The sequence below is a fragment of the Astatotilapia calliptera genome, chromosome 15 (genome assembly GCF_964374335.1).
Source record: "Astatotilapia calliptera chromosome 15, fAstCal68.1, whole genome shotgun sequence".
Taxonomy (NCBI): Eukaryota; Metazoa; Chordata; class Actinopteri; order Cichliformes; family Cichlidae; genus Astatotilapia; species Astatotilapia calliptera.
Genome location: NC_137436.1, coordinates 42,398,984 through 42,417,349, shown reverse-complemented (window position 1 = coordinate 42,417,349; position 18,366 = coordinate 42,398,984). Strand labels below are relative to the sequence as shown.

Below are 18,366 nucleotides of genomic sequence, written 5' to 3'. Positions count from 1 at the left end.
TGTTTGACACTACATTACCCACAATCCCTCTGTCACTCAGGTTTTATTTCCAACACAAAGCATCATTAATCTGTGTTATTGATGATTGTTAATCATGTATCAGTACACTGATTGATTGACAAGTAATCAGTAAACATGTTGATTAGTTCATCATGTTGATCTGTGCTGTGATTGGCTGTTAGAGGTCACTGATGGATCAGGTCTTCTCCTGAAGTTCATCCGGAGAAAGCGTATGAAGGTCGACCTTTGACCCCGAGTCCTGTGACCTGTGCATGCGCGCGCGCACACACACACACACACACACACACACACACACACACACGAGTCAGGGCAGTAGTGATGGGAATTCCGGCTCTTTTTGGAGAACCGGCTCTTTCGGCTCGGCTCACTAAAAACAGCCGGCTCTCTCGGCTCCCAACCAGCTCTTCAGGTTGTTTTGTTGCTTTAATTAGTGTGTGAATGTGTGTGTGAATGGGTGAATGACTGAATGTAGTGTGAAGAGTGTGAAGCGCTTTGGGGTCCTTAGGGACTAGAAAAGCGCTATACAAATGCAGGCCATTTACCATTTTAATTAATTTATTATCAACAACAATATAAAATTATGCACAAAAGAAATTACTAATGTAAAAAAAAAAGTGGATTTATTTATATGTTTACATATAAATATATGCGGTGGCCCCTAGAGACATAACCCCTAACCCTAACCACTAACCCTCTGCAAAGCCAGAACATCTTACTATTCGTCACTGATTGAAGAAAATAAGAACCCCAGGTTTCTCTTCAGCTCTGTAGCCAGGCTGACAAACAGTCAGAGCACTGTTGAGCCAACTATTAGTATACGTAGCATGCATTTTCACTGCTATGCAGATGACACCCAGCTCTATCTGTCCATGAAGCCAGATAACACACACCAATGAGTTAAACCGCAGGAATGGCTCTTGGCTCTTTCAAAGGAAGAGTACCCAGCCACTGGTACAGATATGTGGACGACACCTGGGTCAAAATCAAGACACAAGAAGTGGAATCCTTCACTGCGCACATTAACGCTGTGGATAAGAACATCAAGTTCACCAGGGAAGACACAAAGGACGACTGTTTGCCTTTCCTGGACTGCGCTGTGCACATTGAAGAGAACGGCAAACTCAACATCGAAGTTTACCGGAAGCCCACACACACGGACCAGTACCTCCTCTTTGACTCCCATCACCCTTTGGAACACAAACTTGGAGTAATCAGGACCCTACACCACCGGGCAGAATATGTTCCCTCTAAGCCTGAAGGGAAAAAGAAGGAACACACACATGTAAAGGAAGCATTCAAAACGTGCGGCTATCCTAAATGGGCGTTCTTAAAGTCAGCAAAGAGGCACAGAAAAGAAGACCAGACACCAGCGAGGGAGGACAGACGCAACAACATTGTCATCCCCTATGTAGCCGGCGTATCAGAGAAACTCAGGAGAGTTTTCTCCAAGCATGACATCCCAGTGTATTTCAGACCCAGCAACACGCTCAGACAGAAACTGGTTCACCCGAAAGACAAAACGCCAAAACACAAACTTAACAATGTGGTGTATGCTGTACAGTGCAGCGAGGAATGCTCAGACCTCTACATTGGAGAGACCAAACAGCCACTTCACAAGCGCATGGCACAACACAGAAGAGCCACCTCCACAGCACAAGACTCAGCAGTCCATCTGCATCTTAAGGATAAAGGTCACTCTTTCGAGGATGCCAATGTTCACACTTTGGACAGAGAGGACAGATGGTTTGAAAGAGGAGTGAAAGAAGCCATCTATGTCCACTGTGAGCGACCATCTTTGAACAGAGGCGGGGGTTTACGACACCAACTCTCTGCCATCTATAATCCAGTTTTGAGATCCCTTCCCAGACGCCTTAACGCCCACTCACATCCTGGGCCATCTGACCTCAGGAATTCGCATGATAAGGTGGGGCCAGGTTTCACAATGAACACACCCGAAACTCTGGCTGATTGGGACCCATGCCCAGTTTCCCACCTTGGCTCAGGCGATTAGAGGATCATCAGGGGGTCCTTTTGTCCCTCTGTGGGGGGGACACTCCCACTAGGTTTATATCTGGGACTCTCCACCATTTGACCTTAGAACTGAAGAAGCTTCTCGGATGAGAGGTGAAACGTCTTCAAGCAACTTAAAGAAGTCCAGACGCTTTTCTTTGCAAGCTCCTTTGACTACGATGACCTGGATGACTGAGAACCTTCACAGACATTTCTCCCCTGCTCTTCTCCCTGTATACTAACTGCTGCACCTCCACCCACCAGTCTGTCAAGATAATCAAGTTTGCAGATGACACCACCGTTATTGGACTCATCTCGGACGGGGATGAGTCTGCCTACAGGAGGGAGGTTGAGCGTCTGGTGTCCTGGTGCAGCCACAACAACCTGGTGCTGAATGCCCAGAAGACAGTGGAGATTATTGTGGACTTCAGGAAGCACACAGCTCCACTCCCCCCCATCATCCTGACTGACACCCCCATCACCTCTGTGGACTCATTCCGCTTCCTGGGTACCACCATCACCCAGGACCTGAAGTGGGAGCCCACCATCACCTCCGTCATTAAGAAAGCCCAGCAGAGGATGTACTTCCTGAGGCAGCTGAAGAAATTCAACCTGCCAACACGGACGATGATGCAATTCTACACTGCAATCATCGAGTCCATCCTCACCTCCTCCATCACCGTGTGGTACGCTGGAGCCACTATCAGGGACAAACAGAGACTGCAGCGTGTTGTGCGCTCTGCTGAGAAGGTGATTGGCTGCAGACTCCTATCTCTGCAGGACCTGTACACCTCCAGGACACTGGGGCGTGCAGCTCGGATCTCAGCTGACCCTTCTCACCCTGGACACAGTCTGTTTGACCTGCTCCCCTCAGGCAGGAGGCTCCGGTCCATTCGCACCAGAACCTCTCGCCATAAGAACAGTTTCTTCCCCTCTGCTGTTGAACACATGAACAATAACCGTATAACTGTTCCCACCACTAACACATGACCCTACGCTGTGTTCACTGCATCATTCCATGTTTGGCACTGATCACCACCTGCACTCATGTATATATCATGTATATATCTATCTACTTAGCACTTTTAATTCTTATTCTCATTTTTATTTTCATGTCTATTTAAGCTTAATTTATAACAGTATGTTTGCACTGAAGCACCGCAGCAATTTCCTAATGTTGTAAACCCGCTCAACATTTGGCAATAAAACCCTTTCTGATTCTGATTTTTGACCAGGACAAGTCCTTCAATGCACCTATTAAACAAATATGTAAGACTGAGTTCTTCCATTTGTGCAACATCTCTAAAGTTAGAAATATCCTGTCTCAGAGTGACGCTGAAAAACTAGTTCATGCATTTATTACTTCCAGGCTGGACGACTGTAATTCATTATTATCAGGAAGTCCTAAAAACTCCCTGAAAAGCCTTGAGTTAATCCAAAATGCTGCAGCAAGAGTCCTGACAGGGACTAGAAAGAGAGAGCAGATTTCTCCTGTTTTGGCTTCCCTTCATTGGCTTCCTGTTAAATCCAGAATTGAATTCAAAAATCCTGCTCCTCACATACAAGGTCTTAAATAATCAGGCCCCATCTTATCTTAATGACCTTGTAGTACCATATCACCCTATTAGAGCACTTCGCTCTCGCTCTGCAGGCCTACTTGCTGTTCCTAGAGTATTTAAAAGTAGAATGGGAGGCAGAGCCTTCAGTTTTCAGGCCCCTCTTCTGTGGAACCAGCTTCCAGTTTGGATTCAGGAGACAGACACTATCTCTACTTTCAAGATTAGGCTTCAAACTTTCCTTTTTGCTAAAGCATATAGTTAGGGCTGGACCAGGTGACCCTGAATCCTCCCTTAGTTATGCTGCAATAGACGTAGGCTGCCGGGGGATTCCCATGATGCATTGAGTTTTTCCTTTCCCTATGTATTAACAGACCTCTCTGCATTGAATCGTACTTGTTATTAATCTCTGTCTCTCTTCCACAGCATGTCTTTATCCTGTCTTCCTTCTCTCACCCCAACCAGTCGCAGCAGATGGCCCCGCCCCTCCCTGAGCCTGGTTCTGCTGGAGGTTTCTTCCTGTTAAAAGGGAGTTTTTCCTTCCCACTGTCGCCAAAGTGCTTGCTTGTAGGGGGTAGTCTGATTGTTGGGATATCTCTGTATTATTGCAGGGTCTTTACCTTACAATATTACACATGACCCAAGAAGTCTGAGCTCCAGTTTGGGTCAGTGACATAAAAGTTGAGTACGTCCATCTACTGTAAACAGTCTGAGAGCTCTTTGTGTTTCATCATCTTCTCACAGTCAAGTGTCAAAAGTTTATTAAAAGGGAACACATGAGCTGCCAACTCACCCTGAAGGTGCTTCCAGCCAGGGGCTGCTGTTTGCTCTCAGACTGGTTGAGGCCAAGACTGGCCGAGGTCACGTAGAGCTCAGAGTAGTCTGGACCTCCGAAACAACACGAGGTGGTCTTCGTCACCGGCAGAGAGATCGTCTTCAGCCGCACACCTGTGAGTGTATGACAGGTACATCATCATCATCACCACCACTTTAAAATGACCGCACTTACAGAAACACCCAGAATCGGCAGAAACCAGAACTAATCATCAGAACCAGAACTAACCAGTAGCAGGGTCGATGTTGATGACCCGCCCTCCGTCGTAACAGGCCACCCACAGACGACCTTCAGCATCAAGAGTCATCCCATCGGGAATCCCTTCCCCCTCCTGAATGTGGCATACCACACGGCGATTACCTAGGAAACACGGCTATAAATACAGATGTACTACACCATAAGCACACACAATGTGCAGCATAAGTACACAGGTACCAATGTGTCCAGTGCTGGGGTCGTGGTCAAAGGCGTCGACAGTCAGAGCCAAACTGTCGATGTAGAAAAACGTCTTCTGATCCTCAGACCAGTCCATCCCATTAGAGATGTCCACCTGAGAGGCAGACAGGTGAGCCAGACAGGTACGGGTGAGACAGACAGGTACAGTGAGACTGTACATTTATTTTACATGGTCAGGTATCAACGGCTCATTGACTGTCTTGTTTAATGAGCTGCCAACCTGGCTGATGTCATTAATACAGCCTAGGGCTGTGCGATATGACCAAAATCTCATATCCCGATATAAGACATTTATCGTCCTGACAACGATATAAATCACAAAAATGTAATATTTTCTGTAAATTCTGTGAATCTCGGGCAGCTCGACTTGTGTGAAGTTTTTCCAGCTGGGCGTCCTTTACCTGGATTCGAGTGCTTTTACTGATGCATGAAACTATACATTTTTAGACATTAGTTGTAACGGCGGTGTGAATGCGAGTGTGAATGGTTGTCTGTCCCTGTGTGTTGGCCCTGCGACAGACTGGCGACCTGTCCAGGGTGTACCCCGCCTTTCGCCCTATGACAGCTGGGATAGGCTCCAGCGCCCCCCGCGACCCTGAAAAGGATAAGCGGAAGCGAATGGATGGATGGATGGATGGATGGATAGTTGTAACGGCCACCATTTTCTTTCAAAGTTTGAGTCTAAGGTTTATTTTTTAGCACCTGACGGCTCTTTTTTTTTCTTCTCATCCGTAAACTCTCTGCATCTTTCACGTGATTCAGTTTATTTTGAAAAGTCTCAACAGGATCTTGAGCTTTATTGTGAAAGGTTTACGTGGAAAACAAACAAGCGGACAGCGGAGCCACGCGATGGTTTTACCGTCGTTGTTGCTAACGACAACACGTAAAAACAGGCGCTTGTCCGTCCGTAGTGTGGTTATATTAAATATAAGAGAAAGAGAGAACTTTAAGAAATTAATAATAACTACAGTGACCATCAAAACCATGAATAAATATTGCCGTAAACAGTTTATTTTATGACACCACGAAACAAACAATAGCGTAATATGAAATGATAGATGTCTTTATATCGTCATCCGATATATATCGTTATATCGAACAGCCCTAATACAGCCACTTGATTAAGAACACCAACAGGATTATCTTAGTCAGTATCACAGGCAGGTTAAGTTACCTGGCTCAGGTGTTTGGTCACAGTGAGGTCAGGGGCTACAGAGAACAGAGCTCCTTGTTTCCTTTCCCCGGACGGGTAATCTTTTAACATCGTACCTAAAACACATCCCACTGTTACCATAGCAACAGAGAGACAGGCAGGTAAGACAGTAACCAGGTGTGCAGACTGACCCGTTAGCAGTCGTCCACTCGGATCAGCCTTCCCATCATTCAGGCGGTTGTTCGGTTTGTCTTCATCGACCTCCACCAGTGATGTCACCTTGTGCGTCTGCCAATCAACAGCCACAATGTTGCGACCCACACCTGCAACGTACCCGCCCGACCTGCGAGGAACCGCGAAGCCCACTGTGTCAGCTGAGGGGAGAAGGACAGGTGAGACATGGTCAACATTCAGGTAAGCGTCAGACAGGTGAAAATGCTGATTGGCCCACCTGTCTCCACAGACTGGATGCGATTGGTCGCAGGACTCCATCGGTGGATTTTCTGCCCTATGATGTCAACAAACAGCAGGGTCTGCTCTGACTCCTCCCACACCGGCCCTTCACCAATCAGAGCGGTTGATTTCACTATGGGGTGCACCTTCACTGACGACATCTTTGGGGCCAATCACAGAGCAGGACACTGTAGCCATGGAAACAGCAGGTCAGTTGTTTTAAATCAAATTATGTACTGAACTCACCTGTACTACATGTACCTGTACTGTGTTAGTGAATCACCAATCAGCTGCTAGGAGAATCAACTAATCGCCTTATGAATGAGCAGCTGAGCAGGTGTCTTGTTGATTGGTGAAACAGGTCTGATGGGACATTCCCTGTACTGCTCAGAGGAACGTGGGCGAAGTATAACGGTCACCTGGACAACAGCGTGACGCTGACACGACCTTCGTGACCTCCACTCATAACAACAGGAAGTTCTCCTGACGGCGAGTCGGGCTAGACCCTGATCCCAGAATAAAAAACTTTCTGATGTCATTAACACACCTGGTGATGTCATAAACATGAGGGCAACAGGCGAAACACAAACATTGACCTTATGAGTTGTACAGTCCAGATTGACACTGTGGAAATGGAAATGTGCCCACAGGACAGCCGTTACCCCGACAATGACCCCGACCATGAGCTCTGTGCTGGGAGGTACTGCGGTCTTACATAAAGTAGTACTACTCATGTTCAGAAAGGAGTACTGCATCACGCAGTCTTATGTAACATGCAGCCTACATGACATGCAGTTTTTTTTATATTGATCTGTTGATTGATTATTAACTAACTGGTGAGTTAAACATTAAACTGAGTGAGTCAGCTTTCTTTCATCTCTCAGACACTTTAAAGAGCTGCTGGTTCCCTGGTCACTCCACTTTATTGGTATTTATATTAAGAGAAAAAAAAAGTGCAATACTGTATTAAATGCAAAAATTTATTGTACTGTTCAGTCTGTACTGCTGCTCATTCCTGCCACTGTGCAATATCCCATTTGCCCCCCCCCCTCACATTCCTATATAAGATTTTCTTTATTCAATCACTAGTGTACATATATTTATATATACATATATATATTTAGTCTGTTAACTGTTAATCTTTTTTCTTTTACTATATTTTATTAACATTTTGCTCTTTACTATTTTTTCCACTGTACCATTCTGCTGAGTGACTGTCTTCTGCTCATCAAATACATTTCATTGCAATGTTGACCCTGTGCTAACTTGCATATGACAAATAAAACTGAAAACTGCTGTCTTTATTACCCCACAACAAATCAGCAGGAGTCTGATGAGCCTGATAGCATTCTGGTCGTCACTTTGATGTCCCATAAATCCTCACAGGTTCAGGCATAACAACAGACGCTCACAGAGACAGGTGAAGGTGCAGGAGGACAGCAGGGACATGCCCCAAACTAGGACAGCCCACTGTGACCTCAACACTTTTCATCTGTTCTGTGGTGTCCCAGCAGGAGTGTGCCGTGACGGCTGTGCCTCCACACATGAGGGGAACCTCCTCAAGTTTCATGGCTCCGTGTCCTCCTCATCATGCTCCAGGTGCACAGACTGCTCTGGATCCGATCATTAAACATCTGCCACGGCAGTGACACGTGCGTGAGGATCGCACAGTTCAGCGGAGGGAGGACACAGTCTTTAACTTCGACCATCCAGCAACCACGCGCGTGCGCACATGCAGAATAAAAAAAGTTTAAAGACTGCAGAGTCCTGCAGGACCAACACGCTGCTTCCGCCTTCTGTGTCTTTGTACGTGTCGGCCTCACCTGTCTCATCAACTACAGGTGAACTACGTGAATTTGACGTCGCTCGTCCCCGCACCAGGGGTGGATCTAGAAGGGTGGCATGGGGTGGCAAGTGCCACCCTAAAATGATCCCCTGCCACCCCAGTTTTGGATATGACAGTGTTGTTTACTAAAATAAGATAGCATTAACAGTTTGAGCGTAGTTACAGTCAACAGTGACTATAAATGCTAAAACTGAATATAAACCCCCCTCACCAGTAACAAATGGTTCAGCCCATAGCAGGACCGGCTTTTTTCTTGTTTTCAGTAGCAAGCGATGCTTATGATTGTGCCAGAGCACATTCTGAACAACACCATGGGAATTTCGCTTTTTACACAGGTGGGTGGATGTTACACTGTGGAAATGGAAGGTGAGTGTTGTTAACCCTCTGTGGTCCACGGACACGCTGCACCTCCAAATCACATGACTGATGTAAGCTGACACAGCAACAAGCTGCAGCCACGCTGAGTCTCTGTTTCAGCCACATTGAAAATTCGGACTTCAAAGTTTTTACATTTTAATTACAGGCCAGTAAATCCAGAGTTATGATAATATATATAAGCCACGCTTTTTTCTAAATACTGTCGTCACGTTTTTGTGTGTGTGTGTTTTAAGCGTTTTGTAAGGACAGCACGAAAACAGTAAAGAAAGGAAGAAAAGCCACCTCTCTCCTATCGGTGGAAAAAGTACCATGTCGGCCAATTTAAAAAAAGTCAACATGTGTGATTTGGTGTTTTAGGAAGAGGGAAAAGTTTTAGGAGTGACGGTAACGGCAGCGAGACAGAGCGAGAGAGAGAGTTTTTAGATGTGGCAGATCTGTGACGTTTAGTGTGGAGTGTTTAGTTAGTGTGTTGTGTAGTCGTTGTTTTGTTTTGTGTGTCAGTGAGGGCACTAATGAATGTCACAAAGGCACATTTGCAATGTAAACACTGTCACTAAGTAGAAAACCAGCGGAGTGATACACCTGCTGTTGTCAGGCCTGCAGGTTTCTCCCTGTGCTGTTCTCCTGTTTTTACTGACACACATCATTTGTGGGGCATCTTATTGCAACACCTGATTGTTCTCTCATTTTAGTTTTAGTAAGATTTTTAAATGGTTATACAAAATGAAAAAAAAAACGGCAGGTGTATTGGCTGCATTTTTAGATAAATAGTTGTTTATGTTTACAAAATGTACAATTTATATTTGCATTTCAAGTTATAAAAATTTACTCAACATGTCTGTGGGTTTTTTTACAGTAAAAAAAATACTACTAGGATCTTAAGTTCTTTGTGTGATTTCAGATCAGTAACACTAATGCAGTATGTCAGTGAAAAAAACAACTAAATTCAGTTGAGCTGAAAAGATACCAAACAAGGCAAGGGGAAAAAAATACAAACGTAAACTCAAAAGGAGTCAAAATCGCCGGTTGTATTTCAGACCTCAGTGAGTTAATCCAACAAATCATGAAAAATTAGGTTTACATGTTTGTTCATGACGGTGCAGATTTCTGACATTTTGTGTAATTTAAGCTGTAACAATGTGACTGTTTTCTAACAAAAAACAGTGAAACTCAAGTTAGACCTGTGTTTGTAAATAGACCGCCTCATGTTGTGTAGCTTTCAGGATTTTATACTTATTGGGCTACATACTTATTTATTATACAGGCTATACAGTACATATAATCAAAACTAACCATATGTAACCACCTGCATATGTGTTTGAAAAAAAAAAAGGCTTTGATTTTGCCACCCCATTTGATTTCTTTGCCACCCTCATGCCACCCTAAGAAAATTTCTCTAGATCCGCCCCTGCCCCGCACGGCTCGTGCACGTCTTCATTGAGGTGAACGACCGTGTTACAGTGAGGAACTGAGCCCTGGCAAGCCAAAATTCAGATTCTCACGGAGTCCCGTGAAGTTTGGAGCAAACACTAATGCCGAATTAAAAGCAGATTCGCTTTCATCCGGAAACACCAAACTTTTACCTCGCTAGCCTCCGGAAAAGCATGCGACACTAAAAATCAGCACATTTTTAGACGGAGTTTGGTTCGGTGTAAAGAAGTTAAGTTTGTAGCTTTCTGGAGCGCTACTATGTACTCAGTACACATAAACACAACTGAACCGGCACCCACTTACCTGCTGCAGTACCAGACGCAGTACTCTGAAGTGCTCTCTGTGTGTGCACACTGACCCAGTCTCGCAGCTCCGCCCCTCCCAGCGGAGCACCCCTGTCGCTACCCGATCTTTTTTTTTAAAACTTTATTGAGAAACAGTATACAGAACATGTATACAACCAGAACAAAATTAACATATGCCAGGGGGTGTAACACAAAGAATTACAAACATTCAAATAATTTGTAATTACTACAAATAGTAATAGTTTTCATAGCCTTTTTGTTAAGTGATCCATGAATCAATTTTATGTAACATAAAACATCATTATAGTAATGTTTAAAACTAGCCTTTTGGTTACTGTATTTGCATTTGTGAAAATAAAATTTAGCTAAGATAACTAACAAGTTTATTATAAAGTAAACATCATCTTTTTTTTTGCCTTCAAAAGAAACAATACACAACATTTTCCCGTTTCACAGTAAAGTCTTTATAGAGATGTCCAGCAATGAATCTACTGAAGTCTTTCCAAAATGTTCTAGTGCATGAACAGATCCAGAAGAGGTGCTGCACAGTCTCAGGATGGCTTCCACAAAATCCACAGCTCACATTTATGTCCCTTTTGAAGTTTGTCATATAATGATTAGCAGGATAAAATTTATGCAGTATTTTAAAGGAAACTTCTTTTACTTTATTCGTTACCAGATACTTGTTAGGAATTGTCCATAGTCTTTTCCAGTTAATGTCACTGACAAAGGAGAACAGTTAGAGATTCTGTCTGGAACAAAGCACGGATATTCTTATTGGCGCCGCCATTGCGTGCAATAGGTCGGCAGCCTTAACATGAAATTTCCCACTCGTGGGACTAATCTTATTTTATTACCTTTACTATGGTTTTGTTTTTTTTTAAACAATGTCTTTTTTATTAAGAGGTTTCCTTTTGTACACATAAACATCAACATATATATTATACATATAGACAGAAAGAAAAGAGAAGGATTACAGATGATCTGTACATTGAGGTTAAGTAGTACATTTAAGCTGTGAAATGAGTCCAAAAATGTATCTTCGGCTGTGAAATAAAAGAAAGAGAAAAAAAAGGAAAAAGGGAAAGAAAGAGAAAAAAATAATAATATAAACAAATGTATAATATATCCCAAAGTAACATAATCCCTGCAAAACAATCCCATTCATTCCCACCCAGGTCACTGCCTGCACTCGCACACTGTATTTCCACACCTGACTTAAGAGTTCGCTGAAAAATTCTTATAGATTTTGAAAAGCATCAAGAAAGGGTCCCCACATGTCTTGAAATTTCCCAGTGGAGTTCTGAAGTGAGTGTCTTATCTTTTCCAGTTTTAGACAGGCCATGAGGTCATATAACCACTGTTTGTGAGTGAGAGGGGCAGCGTCCCGCCACCTCAGTAGGATTGCCCTTCTGGCCAACAGGGAACAGAATGATAATGCCTGTTTTTTAGAGGCCGGTAGAAGCACCTCATTCCCACTGATGCCAAACAGAGCAAGAAGGGGGCCGGGGGCCAGCGTCACACTGAGAATTCCGGACAGGGTACGAAAAACCTCTGACCAGAACTGAGTGAGATTGGGACAAAACCAGTACATGTGGACCAGTGAGGCTTCAGCAGTTTTGCATCTGTCACAGTATGGAGTGATTTCAGGGTAGATACGGGATAATCTGGATTTTGAGAAATGGGCTCTATGCACCACTTTGAACTGGATTAAACAATGGCGGGCACATAGTGATGTAGTGTTGACATGTTTGAGTATAGAGGCCCATGTTTCATCAGAGATTGTCATGTTTAAGTCCTCTTCCCACAGTGTCTTGAGCTTGGATGAAGAGGTATGTGTCAAATTTAACATTTTATTGTAAAGCAAGGAAATCAGCCCTCTATTGGTTGGATTGAGTTGTAGAATAGTTTCTAGTAGTGTAGGCTCTGGTGGAGGGCTTGAGCCTGAAATCTGGGAACAAATAAAGTGCCTGACTTGCAAGTATCTGAAAAAGTGTGATGGTGGAAGAATATATTTATTAGCAAGTTGTTCAAATGATGCTAGTTTGTTGGCTATGAATAGGTCCTTAAAGCAAGTTATTCCACTTCTGTGCCATTCTGCAAACCCACTGTCCTGGGTAGAAGGTTTAAAGAAATGGTTAGATGCAATGGGGCTGAGGAGGGAGAAGTCACAAAGTTTAAAATATTTCCTAAACTGGCCCCATATTTTTAATGAGTGCACCACTACAGGGTTGGGAATGAAGTTGAATGAAGAGGATGGGAGTGGAGAACAAAGTGCAGCTGGTAAGGATATACTGTTGTCACTATGCAATTCCATAGTGACCCAGTCAGGACAACCACTCCGATTATGGTAAAAATACCAAAACACCAAACATCGTATGTTAGCAGCCCAATAATAAAGACGAAAGTTGGGAAGTGCAAACCCACCCTCAATTTTAGATTTTTGAAGATGCATCTTATTGAGCCTTGGGCGTTTACCCTGCCATAGATAAGATGAGATGACAGAGTCCAGCTTATTGAAAAAAGTGTTGGGAATGAAAATGGGTATGGCCTGGAAAAGGTATAGAAATTTGGGTAGAATGGTCATTTTAATTGAATTGATACGTCCTACCAGAGACATAGAGAGTGGTGTCCAGTGGGTAAGGGACCGCTTCACTTGGTTCAGCAAAGCACTCACATTTTCTGTGAAAAGGTTTTTATGTTTTTTTGTCACTGTGATTCCCAAATATGTAATTTTTGTCATTTCAACTCTGAAGGGCAAGCAGGTGAAGTCTAACATACTGGCTTTGCTACTCAGCGGGAAGAGCTCACTTTTATTAAGGTTCAGTTTATACCCTGAAATCTGACCAAATTGACTAAGCAGATTCAATGCAGATGGTAGTGAGGCTAAGGGCTTAGAAATAAAGAGCAGGAGATCATCTGCATAGAGCGAGACCTTATGTTCTGTATCGTTTCTCCAAATGCCGTGTACCTCTTTGCAACTGCGGAACGCAATGGCAAGGGGTTCTATGGCCAGATCAAAAAGCAGGGGGCTGAGAGGACATCCCTGGCGTGTGCCTCTGTGAAGTTTGAAGGGTTTTGACAATTGGAGGTTAGTTCGTATTGTAGCAGATGGTTGAGAATAGAGTAATTTGATCCATGAAGTAAATTTCGCTCCAAAGCCAAATCTTTCAAGGACTGCAAAGAGATAATCAAACTCAACTCGATCAAAGGCCTTTTCAGCATCAAGCAAGACCACACATTCATCAGAGTCTGTAGAGCTGGAGTAGACTATGTTAAATAGCCTCCTTATGTTAAAATATGAATGACGACCTTTAATGAAGCCTGTCTGGTCTTTCGAAATAATTTTTGGAAGAACTATTTCTAGTCTACGGGCAAGTATCTTGGCTAATATTTTAGCGTCTGCACTCAAAAAAATGAATGAGGTGGATTGTTCAGTGTATATTAATTATTTATTTTCATTTTACTTAAAATATATGTTTTTGTTAAGTTAACATATGTTTTTCTAATCAAGTCTACGTAATTGTGTCTATTATTCAACGTACATAATACTAATGTGTTACTTGATCGCATAACATTTAAGTTAAGTCAATTAGGATCGATATACCTTGTATATCCACAAGGTGGCAGTAATGCAAAAACAGTTGTAATGAAACCGCGCAGAACAAGAAGGTTTCACGGCTTGTGCCTGCTCATGCGCAAGACTTCAAATTTAACTGAAAAAGGCTGTTTTGGCGCCAAGCTGCTGTTTCTTTGAGAGGTAAGACCACTTTTTTCTTTGACTATGCTGTGTAGTATCTATATGTCCAGCATGGTTATATTTTGCGTTTGTCTTACAAGACATGTTATATCGTTTGCGTGTGCTTGTTTTACATTAGTTTTACTGGGTCCTGGACATGCTTATTTTGTGGACTGTGTAAGAAACATTTTTATTGTTTTTTGTTTTATTAAGGGATTAGCTACAGGGGTTCATGGGGTTATTCTTTCAAGGGCTTATTTTTCCATTTGCTTTCTTGGGATTCCTTTTCTGTAATCCGAGAGTCGGAAATATCGAATAGGATAGCAAGGATAGCATAAAGTGACATTTAAAATCCAAAAAGTCAAGGGCGAAAGCCACTGTGACACCATTGTTCTGCTCTATCAGTAATCTGTATTATGTAAAAATGGTCTGTAAATACAGCATGTTTCCTAGCGGAGTTATACATATCAATGTAGTTATAAATTACAGTTTGTGAAAGTACACACTTAATTTTTTTTAATAAAATTATTCAAGACATATGAGTGGACAGACAATGGAGGTCGACAGACCTGGTGATAATTGCTTCTATAGAAAGTTAGCACATGGCAGTGTCAATCTCTTGCTTTTCTTCTGAGTAGTATTTTATTTAGTTGTAATTCAAACAATAATTTGCTTCTTGAAATTAAGGAATTAATTATTTTTTTTCTTTATAAATCTCAGATCCTGCCTTTACCTGCTCCCTCCTATACTGATGTGGTGTATGTGGTATTGCTGAGCTTGTATGTGGTATGTGAACTGTTATACTTTTAAAAACAAAACTGTTTTATAAGTTAAGTTTTCTTTTGTGACCCATCCCATGCCCCTGTTATTTCTTCTCCACATCTGAACCATGGTAAAGGTTGCAGTTCAAGGGCCTGAGGCATGAAATTCTTTTCAGATCAGCTGTGATCAATATTTTTTGGAACTTGATAAATAACAATAAAAGCTGTAATGGCTCCATTAGCATTTTGTGTAAATGTTTGTTAAAATTATAGCTTTAATGAGGTCTTACTACATTAGTTTTAGTTTGTATATGTGTACATATAGTATGTATATTTACAGTACAGTATGTTGTGTTTGTTGACATATTTTCAGGTGGAAGCAGAATATGTGAGGATTACTACTGCTGCACATGTTCCAAGGCTTTTTACACAACTTGACCAATACACTGACCAGCTCATAAAAGTCTTCAAGAAAAAAGGAGGCGTTGCAGGGAAGAAAATTAGACAAACTTTGGCCCCAGCCACACAGGTGCGTTATTCTGTTGGTAGCAAAATATTATGGCTAATAAAATCATTTTCAAATTTAAACAGCTAGTGTATGGTAGCTGCACAGTGCACTTACATTTATATTAAGCAAGACAAAGTTTGGTACTCAAAACGTTGGAAAATTTAAATTACCTAAACATATGTAAAATCTGATCCCTTGATTTAGGTTAAACTAGAAGTGAATGTTTTTATGTTATGTTTTGAATGCAAAAAAGATGATGTATTAGTTTGTCTTTACCTCCATTATGGACATATATAATGTGGTGGAAACCCTGCCCAACAGGTTAACTATTCATGTCCATGTGATGATTAGTTGGTCTTGTGTACATGTCTATCTGTGCAGTGGATATGTCATTCATTTTGCGTATAATGTGAGTTTCTGTCATCCTAAAGTATATCTGTTTTCTCTTCCTGTATCTCTGCCACTCTCTACAGAAGGAAACCATTGAAAAGGGGAGGGAGTGTGTCCTCAGGGCACTACCTTTTTACCTGAATGAAGACCCAAGCATCCTCTTCAAAGAATAATTGGTTGGTAATTTTAGTTTAGTTTTTTATCTGTATTAAACCAAATTTTGAATAACTAATGTTGTTGCATGTTGTAATGTTGTTGTTGTTGTAATTTGCATGGAACCTGTTTAAATGTTTTGGGAAATCTTCTTGTATACCCAAACTATTTATATTTATCGTTGAATCTGTAGTCTAAAATAGTGGCACACTGGGGTGCATGTTCCTAATATTGTGTTTACGTCATTAAAGGGTAGCTTTGGCCCTTTTTCTTTCTTTTTTTTAAAACTGGATGCCATTTTTCTATGTTTTTGTGTCTAAGCTACAGCTGTTCAGAGGGAGCTGGAACAAATTACCCTTGCTATCTTTACCATCGAAAGAGCTGATGCCAGCACTCCTCCAGCCGATGTGGGTATAACCATCTAGTGTGTCCTGCATGACCTGGAAGACCTGGCCTCTGCATGTGCACTCTTAATGGGTGGGATATATGCACTGAATCTCAGTTAACCTCAAGACTGAAAGCTAAGAGACAATCAAAAGTATTGAGATTTAAAGGATTTAATTGAGAGATGATACTGCACCAGAAATGTTGAAGGGTGGTGTGTATATTAGCGTTCAAGGCATATTGTTATGAGGTGGAAATATGTTCATATTCAGTTTGTGTTACATTGTGTGCATTGTAAAGGTAATTGCAATACATACTAAAAATAAGGGTAAGTTAGGAGGTTGATCTGATATCCTCGTGTTGGTGTTGTTCCCAGATCATCATACTAAATGTTGTTCCAGGATCAACATTGCAAGTGACCAATCAGAATGTTGTGACGTCATACTTTTGCGACTTCGGGAAAAACCGGCGTAAAACAAAAAACTGTACTTAAGCTGCGTGAAACCGCCTCTGTCCGCCGATCAACTGACCCTAACCCTAACCGTAACCCTTTAATAAACAGTAAGCAGAATTGATATTGTCCTTGCAACATTGGAATTTCATAAATGCACGAATGGCTTGGAATAGAATAACGTCACAACAATGTGATTGGTCACTTGCAATGTTGAACCTGGAACAACATTTTCATGATGGTCTGGGAACAACACCAACACGAGGATATCAGATCATCCAAGTTGGGAATGCAGGATGAATGTATATTTTGTGGACTTTTAAAGACGAACAATTGTTTCCATGTTAAAATGTTTACATCTGAAGTTTTTTGCCCAAACACTGGTAAAATAAATGTTGACAGTGGCGAGTGTTAAATGGTTACTGCTGTGCTGTTGCAAAAAAACTGAACGCTGACAAGCTGTTTTATTGTTAGACCATAATGTTGGCATGTTTTGTTAAAGTTTTATTTGGGATGGTGATGTAATTTTCTTTGATTGCTAATATCAGTGGACTATTTATTATTATTATTATTGTTGTTGTTGTTGTTGTTACATTTTTTTTTTTTTAAATTGTGGCTGTTGAGGTGGACACTTCACTTTGCATTGTTAAAGGAAAGCACTTCATTGGCATTGTGTTACTGGACTGACCCTAAGCAATCATTGCAAATAGCAACTTTGCTATCCATTTTAGACACTAAAAGAAAAAAACACTCACAGACCTTACTAGCATCACATGTGCATAACTCAAGTGTCATCTTATCAATGTGTTATGTGATCTTCAATGCGTTTTTTTTCTCTTCTATTTCTGGTAGATACAGACATTTAATTTAAAGTCTTGATGTGTTAATTACTAACCCTAATGAGCTGTTGTGTTTTATTTTGGACTGGGTTTACACAAATGCTCACTGAATGTGTTGGCAATAAAATAAATTTAAAAAAATAAGTTGGATGTACTTAATTCATTTGTGTGGAACCTGTTGACAAAATAGATTTATGTAAAACTAATTAATAAAGCACAAGGTGGCTGAAAATATAATATTTGAATTAATCTAACTTAAATTTAACATTTTACTGCCACAAATAAGAAATGTGTTGAAGTAACTAATCTAAACTATCTAACCTGAAAATATATCATCTATGTTCATACAATATAACTTGATTTAGTTAGTCTTAAATATGTCTTGTTAATCTTAAGTAGTTTTTTTTAAATTAGATGAACTAAAGATTTTTGCTTTAAACTAACATAATTCAATTTCGTGGAACCTGTTGACAAAATAATTTTAATTAAAGTCAACATTTCATTTTTTTGAGTGTGTGTTCAGTAGAGAAATGGGTCTATAGGAGGCACATTCCAACGGATCTTTTCCTTTCTTTTTAATAAGTGTAATACAGGCTTCATAGAATGATCGAGGAAGAGATCCTTGTTCCTTGCAGTCCGTGAGGGTTGCACTAAGCTGCGTGGACAGTAATGAAGAGAAGTGTTTGAAAAATTCTGG

The 18,366-nt window shown here is 41.5% G+C and overlaps 1 protein-coding gene and 1 long non-coding RNA gene across 4 annotated transcripts; one reads left to right on the top strand and one right to left on the bottom strand.

The window, feature by feature from the left end:
- Positions 1-24: 24 nt before the first annotated feature.
- On the bottom strand, positions 25-10,558 carry rgn (regucalcin). The gene is made up of 8 exons (XM_026194470.2): positions 10,443-10,558; positions 6,483-6,672; positions 6,223-6,405; positions 6,053-6,147; positions 4,858-4,972; positions 4,651-4,782; positions 4,381-4,535; positions 25-266 (listed from the first exon to the last, which is right to left on the bottom strand). The coding sequence occupies exons 2-8, from the start codon at positions 6,643-6,645 to the stop codon at positions 216-218; spliced, it is 894 nt and encodes a 297-aa protein (XP_026050255.1). The 5' UTR covers positions 6,646-6,672; positions 10,443-10,558; the 3' UTR covers positions 25-215.
- Positions 10,559-14,116: 3,558 nt separating this feature from the next.
- On the top strand, positions 14,117-16,711 carry LOC145420441 (uncharacterized). Of its 3 annotated transcripts, none has more exons than XR_013901752.1 (5): positions 14,117-14,204; positions 14,904-14,969; positions 15,318-15,473; positions 15,926-16,018; positions 16,317-16,711. It is a non-coding gene; the product is annotated as an uncharacterized LOC145420441 (long non-coding RNA). The 3 variants fall into 3 exon arrangements; XR_013901753.1 differs by lacking the exon at positions 14,117-14,204 and adding an exon at positions 14,239-14,360; XR_013901754.1 differs by lacking the exon at positions 14,904-14,969.
- Positions 16,712-18,366: the final 1,655 nt, after the last annotated feature.

Excerpts from the sequence above, each read along its gene's own strand:
- rgn (XM_026194470.2), bottom strand. The coding sequence starts at position 6,645 with ATGTCGTCAGTGAAGGTGCACCCCATAGTGAAATCAACCGCTCTGATT. Across the intron at positions 6,148-6,222 it reads GAGTGGACGACTGCTAACGG|GTACGATGTTAAAAGATTAC; the intron begins GTCAGTCTGCAC and ends GATGTGTTTTAG. Across the intron at positions 267-4,380 it reads TGGCTGGAAGCACCTTCAGG|GTCACAGGACTCGGGGTCAA; the intron begins GTGAGTTGGCAG and ends GCGCATGCACAG.